Source organism: Sinocyclocheilus rhinocerous, unplaced genomic scaffold (genome assembly GCF_001515625.1).
Source record: "Sinocyclocheilus rhinocerous isolate Xijiao unplaced genomic scaffold, SAMN03320098_v1.1 scaffold522, whole genome shotgun sequence".
In the NCBI taxonomy this organism is placed as follows: domain Eukaryota; kingdom Metazoa; phylum Chordata; class Actinopteri; order Cypriniformes; family Cyprinidae; genus Sinocyclocheilus; species Sinocyclocheilus rhinocerous.
The window spans coordinates 404,469-411,914 of NW_015625031.1; the positions used below are offsets into that span (position 1 = coordinate 404,469).

Genomic DNA, 7,446 nt, shown 5'->3' on the forward strand with positions numbered 1-7,446 from the left:
GTTATCTATAGCGATTATTCCTCCTTTCCTGACCAGCTGCAGGGATTTCTCATAGTAGTCGTCGTAGTTGACTTTGTCAGCGTCAATGAAGACAAAATCAAACGTCTCTGCTTCACCAGCGGCCAGAAGCTCATCTAATAACACACACATTATAGAAACATTATGAGGTCGAAACACCCTGACATGTTCATCTTAACATCCTCAACACATTTCATATTTAATATACATTAATTTGCTTTAATATGAAATTTAAAAAACTCTTTAGACTTCCAGATGTCAGGATATCACTGTTCAAAGCAAATCTCACATCAGATGAGACCTGAATGTACATCAATGTATAATTTAAACAAATATGTTTTTGCACTTTTCTATGTACTGTAAATACTCCAAATAGTATAATTATTTTATGACTCATGCCAGAGGTAAATTATGTGTGAAATTATGATGAATATCAAGTTCACATTAATGTCACTTTGTAAAAATTTAAATGCACATCCAGTTAGTTTATTTCAATAAAAAATAAATAAATAAAATAAGACCATAAAGGCCAATTTCATTACTTGAAATAAAATGAATGTTGACTGAAATATACAGTATATATATATATATATATATAAAAGTAAACCTATTTTATTTCAGCTAGTTGCCAAGCCAATATTTCTAATTTTAATTTATTTTAACTTGATGTACTAAAATAACTGAAATAAAATAAATAAAAAATTATAGATATATTAAAAAAAACGAGTAATAGGGAGAAACACACAACAAATTTTCTAAAACTTTATTTAAACTATTTAACTAAAATTAAAATAAAAACTGTAATATATATTTATAATAAATATAATAGTATCTCAATGACATTACATTGACATTTTTTTATTTTGGATATAATAAGTTCACAATGCTTGAAAAATCCAGATCTTACCAAGAGTTTGCAGTGCTGGCTTCAGACGCATGTCTATTTTGTGCTCAACACAGGCCTGAGAAGATTTCAGAACATGAGAGGAAGATTATTAAATACATGATTATAATCTTTACATAATGTCGAATCCACAGGAAATAATCGAGCCTGATTGCTTAAAGCGGTGAGGCTGATCACACAGAAGTTGAATGAATTTAGAGATCCAAAAACTTCATAATATTTGTGACCCTGGAGCACAAAAGCAGTGTTAAGTCGCTGGGGTATATTTGTAGCAATAGCCAACAATACATTGTATGGGTCAAAATTATAGATTCTTATTTTATGCCAAAAATCATTAGGATATTAAGTAAAGATCATGTTCCATGAAGATATTTTGTAAATGTCCTACCGTAAATATATCAAAACTTATGACCCTTATGACTGGTTTTGTGCTCCAGGGTCACATATTTGTTTATTCATATAACAACCTAATGCACTGCAGACAGTGATTCAATGAGAATATTTAAATCTGTAAGCTGTCAATTAGCAAACATCCAAAGCAAGTTATATGAATATTAAACTCATCCGTTGGAGCAAACTGGGGTTATTCATTCACTATGTTAAAAGTCTCAGGTTTAAATATTAACCTACATAAAGGCAGCGCTGAAGGTTTATGGTCTCTGATAAGGACAGATTTATGTGATTGTGGAAAACCCAGGTTTCCACTTCCTACTTGAAAATTTGATTATAGTAAATATGAAATATTGTATGCTTTGCATAGTGAGTTTATGAACAGTAAAGTGGACTACTAATGAAGTTCTGTTATAGAAAACATTCAACAAATGGAAAAAGAAAGAGAAGCAAAGTTGCTTCTTGCACAATAAGACCAGTAATGAGCATGAATAGAGATGTAAATAGAGTCAGTTCATATGTATCTCACCAGTCTCCAGAAAGCTCTGCCGATGTTGATGTATTCCTCACTGACGTCACACGCGATCAGCTTCCCGTCTGCAGGCAGGGTGAGCGCGATACTCAGCGCGTTATATCCCGTATAAACACCTGATCACGCACAGATTGCTCAGACCTTCGAGCTGTATTATATTATTTATATCTGTGCAGTGTATTATGAAGTGCCATACCAATTTCAATAGCTTTCTTGGTCTTGATTAAACTGGCTAGATTTGCCATGAACTGCGACTGCTCACAGGCCACCATGATCATGCTCCACTCATGCTCCATGGTTTTCTAGAGATAATAATTAAGCACAATTACTGAAATTAAGTTCGTTAAGCACCTTCACCCATTTGGGGAATTACAAAAGCAAACAAATTATCCATAGGCATTTATTAGAAGTGATAATAGTCTTGATACCTTCACATTTCCTTTGGATTTTATTGCTATTATCCGTATGAAAGCCACAGGCGTCGTTATGAAGAGAAATATGAACCTGGCGTAGTTTTTTGAGGGCTGGATGTTCCCTGAGCGAGTGATTGAGGAGGTACTGCATCACTGGATCCTCTTTCCTTCCCACGTGACTTTTACCCGACGACATTCTCAACAGTTTAGATTTGCGTTTGCCTTTACAAAGAAGAAATCAGAGAAAGAACTTCATTCGGGATACACTGCATGGTATGCACGCTAGTGGAAATTTATTAAGACAACACCTTATTTTAATCTTCTGCCTGCAGGTGGGATTTGGTGAAGTTATTATTATTATTATTATTATTATTATTAATTGACTTTTAATAAATGTTTTTGTTATTGATTTACAACTTCAACATAAAATAAGCAGTTTAATTTTACTAAAACTTTTTCAATTTCACATGCATTTTTTGTTACTACCACTATTCTTTTTTTTTTTTATTTATCTATTTGCAATGTCAACATAACATTGTGATTTTTGTATTCTTAAGCAGTTTTCACTGACACGCCTGGAGAGGGGTTTTGTGCAATACCTCATGCAATTTGTTTTTACAATTAGCATGAATTATAATATTTATTATTTGCAGTTTCAACATAAAACTGTGAGGTTTGCATTTTATTTTCACCACAACACATCAGTCACTTTCTTTTAGTTCCCCCCCCATGCTTTCGCTTTTGATTACTCTGCACATAATAATCATAAACATTTTGCATAAGAGATGTTTTTGGACTTTCCAACAGTATCTTTATGTTTTTGGGAGGCTATCTATAAAGTGGTACAATGCACTTATTATTTGATTTTTGTTATGCTTCTTTATATTCTGAATGCTATTTAGGTGGAAACTCTTAAAATAGTTAATGTTTTAATGAACAGTTTCCCACCAAGCTTACTTTTAATACAAAAGACAATAAAAAAAGTTAACACTTGATCTTTATTTTTCACTGGCTCAGCTGAAATGTAAACAGTCCATTCAACGACCTTCATTTTTTTATATATACATTAATTGGGTGCTGGGTCTTTAATTGCGGCTTGTATCAAAGTACACAAACTTCCGGAAAGAGAAACGGGTCACTTCCCCTGTATTCCTTGGGGTTCCCGGTATCGGCACTCACCCACATAATATCCCGCTATAAAAATCACTCCCAGCGTCGCTGAGCCTATAAGCGTTTCTTTGGAGAAGTTATGAAATGACATTATTATTATTATTACTACCGCTCTTCGTCTGAAGGTATTTACATCTGACAGAGGTGAGCGCGAGCTACACATATGAACGCGGTTACCGTAAATCGCACTTTATGTGCGCATCAGATCAAGTTCTGTGTGACTAATGTGCTTTTTAAAATTAAATTAGGAGACGTTTACGAGGTATGATACTTGCATGTTGGAATATTATTTTTGCGATTCTGTTTGCAGTCTGATTCCCTATTAATATGAGGATTAAGGCGGTGTATTCGATTATGATCTGCAGTTATTAGTCATTATGACTAAAATAAGTTGTTGTTTTATACTAAAGTGTGTGTCTGTGTGTTTTGGACAAAACTCCCTATGACAAGACTCTATTTTAAAGATTCACATATTTCTGTGTCTTAAGAAATTAATTGTTCTAGTTTGTTGTTGCGCTTAAACTCGGTGAATTACGACACGCGCGACATCCAGATCACATGACACTGTAGCTGCTTTCAGTGCTTTGCACATGGAGACTTCTTATTTTTTTTTACATATTATTTAAAGCGTTTAATGTATTGACAGCTGTAGTGTGTCAGATTGTAATTTTAATTAATTGTTTTATTTAATAACGATCTCGAAATGCTCTTTTCTGCTCCGTATCCATTGCCGGTTGTAGTCAAATAAACGAGTAAAACAACAACAAGGCAATACTGATGCGCCTTTGACAGCTCATAAAACATGTTCATTCGGATTTGCGTTAATAAAAAAATGATGTATGCGTTTATTAATAGCCTAAAATAACCTGAATTCATTATTCGACACATGCATGACTGCACAACAAACCGCGCGATTATGAGCGATAATGTGCATCTTGTATTAAACCCCAGTATAGATGTAAAGCTGTAACTCACTGTGGGTCAGTGTTATTAGTGTCTGGTGTCTTCTCTAATGCTGCTGCTGCTGTTCTCTTCTGTAAAATGGCTGCAGATTGGAGGTGGAGATTGTCTGCTTGATGAATATTAAATATGACAATAATCCCTTTGTTTGAAAGCAATGCTGTCAGTTATTCCATGAAGTGCACCAAACAATCTGCTGTTAAGTGTTTTGCAAACTTAATTAGAAAGAGATCATTTTTCTCTATATTTATAATTAAAATAATTTATTATATCATTAATAATAATTTATTAGTATGATTTAATTTATCTACTATTATTTATGTATATATAAAGTATTATTATTATTATTATTATCTTTAATTTAGACATTTATACATTTTTTTAAATTTTACAAATTACTTAACTTTATCTATTAATTAAATTAAATTGTTTAAATAAAATTTTTAAAAAAAAAATCGTGATATGATGTTTTTGCCATATCGACCTCCCCTAATTTCAGGGTAGCAGTTTATTTGCTGTCAGATTTGGGAATATTTAGTCAGAACATTATATTATAGCTGATATTTATAGAGTAGTTTATAAAGAAAGATTGCAGGATTTAACTGATTTTTCAGTATCATCACAGTGTTTGGAGAGGCTGTAGTTGATGATGTTCCCCAGCAGGTGGCGCTCTTATACTGTAATGCATGAGTCTGAAGCACATTCTGCAGGTCATGATGACTTGCAGGAGTTTGATTTTCAGAAATACATCACCAGAGGCAGAAATATAGCACACCATCCATAATCCAGCTTTATTTTCATTATAAATTAATGTGCACTCAAACTTGATTTTGCAGAACATTTCATTTCCAAAGTGTGCTTTCTGAAACTTTAGATTCAAGAAATGTAAAGGTGTTTCGGGCAAATATATTTGGAGAAAAGCAGCCTGAAATGTTTTTAACTGTTGAGTTTGCTGACATGTCCTAACGCTGTAAATCTCCTGTCGACTTTGAGAGAATTTTCTGTTTAAAACCGATAGTGATATTTCATTGTAATATTTTAAAACTGCTTTATGATTGGTCTTCTGCATTTACTGTATATGATGAACTGTGATTTGTACTTTTTTTTTCTTGCATCGTTTGCATTTTTTAACCATATATATATATATTATTTGAAAGAAATTAATACTTATATTCAGCAAGGATGCATAAATTAATCAAAAGTGGCATTTATAATATTACAAAAGATTTATATTTCAAATAAAAGCTGTTCTTTTTTTTTTTTTTTTACATTCTTTTTATCGAAAAATCCTGAGAAATAAAATGTACATTTAGCATATTGACACGAGTAATGATGCTGAAAATTCAGATTTGTTCACAGAAATACATTTACATTTTACAATATATTCAAATAAATAACAGCTATTTTAAGTAGTAATAATTTTTCACAATATTAGGCTACTGTTTTATTTTCAATCAAATAAATGCAGCCTTGGAGATCAGAAGAGGCTTCTTTCATAAAATAAAGAATACTTACTGACCCCAAACATTTGTATAAATATAACATTGTAGCCAGAAAAAAATATACTTTCTTTTTTTAATGAATTTTATTCACTTCCATGATTTTTCAAGTCACATTTCTATGAATCACATAAATTAACAACCCAAAGCAGTCCTAAAAAAGCTCAAAAAGTAAACAAAAATATCAATTTGACAGCCACACCTCTCAAATTATTAAATTATCAGTTATTCTAAATTGTAATGTTTCATTGTATTATGACATTTTGAATATGCCAAGTCATTTTATTGTAATAACATTTTATAATATTACTATATTTACTGTTATTTTGATCAAATGCAGCTTTTATTAGCAGAAGAGACTTCTATAGTGGATTTTTTTCATATCTAAATGACGGACTGTCAGAGCACCTGTTGTTTACTGTTTAAATGATGATCCTGTCAATCAATCCTCATGACAGCTGCCAAGTAACCCGTCAGGAATCGAGTAATACGGCAGAGAGAAAGCATGATGGGAAGATCTGGACAGCGTGTCATGTGATCGATCACATCTCAGGTTCCTCTTAAAGGGGTGATTCAGTGGTTGTTTTCTATGATTGTGTTTATGGGGTGCAGTCTAACATGTGTTAATGCATCGTTTGTTGTAGTCCCTACCAGCCGTTTTTGTAGGCATTAAACTGCCAGGATTTTAAAAGACGATATCTCCGTTTGCATTGAACTTTCATCTTCGTAACTTTGCAGATATTGTTTATGCTCAAACAGCAACATTACACACAATCAACCACCCCTTTAAAGCGCGTAACAGTCAAACGCTTGAAGGTTTTTATGGACTTTTCCTCTGGATCGACTTCAGAGCCGTGTGTCAAAGTGACTTATGGGCTGAGACCGGGTCCAGAGCCCGAGAGCCCAGCTGGCATCCATCAGCCCAATGAAAGCGGTAATTGGGCAGCACTTGAAGGCTGGTATTTGTAATTAAGTCGCTGGAGCCGTGATTTCTGCCCGTATAAAGGAGGCATTGAGCTGTTTCTGCTGAGTTGTGCTTGTGAGCAACTCAACACCGTCATCAAAGCGTTCCTCTGATATCAGATCAGGTCTACTGTTAGTGTTTCCACTCCCGCTGAGATAATCCTGCTGCTGATTCCCAGACATCAGGGGCCTGTACCATGAAGCCGGATTAGCTGGCGAGCCAGGTAAGTTTCAGTTTAGTTTGCACCAATCCTGGGTTTTAGGTACCATGAAAGTGGCTTGGCTTTTAGCGACGTTCATTGCCTTAGGAACTTACACTGCACGGCTAACCTGCTCTGGGGCAGGTTATGTTCTGGTTTAGAGACCTCAAACCCAAATTTGACCAATCAGCTTCAAGCAAAGTGACGCATCTCTGATGCAATAAAGCCACTCCCCCAGTTTCTCTTACTCCAAATTAAAGGACGCTACATAGTAAAACATTTTGAAAGATAAAATTGTCAATTTAATTTTTTATAATTATGTTATATGATTTATATAATTATTATACCCTTAATCCATTACACAAGCTAGCTTAGTTTAATAGTAATTATTAAGCTT

At 33.5% G+C, this 7,446-nt stretch overlaps 1 protein-coding gene across 1 annotated transcript in view; it reads right to left on the reverse strand.

Annotated features, from left to right (window-relative positions):
* Window positions 1-3,616, reverse strand: part of comtd1 (catechol-O-methyltransferase domain containing 1) — a 5,565-nt gene extending 1,949 nt beyond the window's left edge. Inside the window, exons 1-5 of the mRNA XM_016562976.1 lie at window positions 3,437-3,616; window positions 2,349-2,479; window positions 2,041-2,146; window positions 1,842-1,960; window positions 926-980 (exon numbers count right to left, since the gene is read on the reverse strand). Of these exons, the coding sequence (XP_016418462.1) occupies window positions 926-980; window positions 1,842-1,960; window positions 2,041-2,146; window positions 2,349-2,479; window positions 3,437-3,590 (565 nt within the window). The 5' untranslated portion in view covers window positions 3,591-3,616. The remainder of the gene's footprint in view (window positions 1-925; window positions 981-1,841; window positions 1,961-2,040; window positions 2,147-2,348; window positions 2,480-3,436) is intronic.
* Window positions 3,617-7,446: the final 3,830 nt, after the last annotated feature.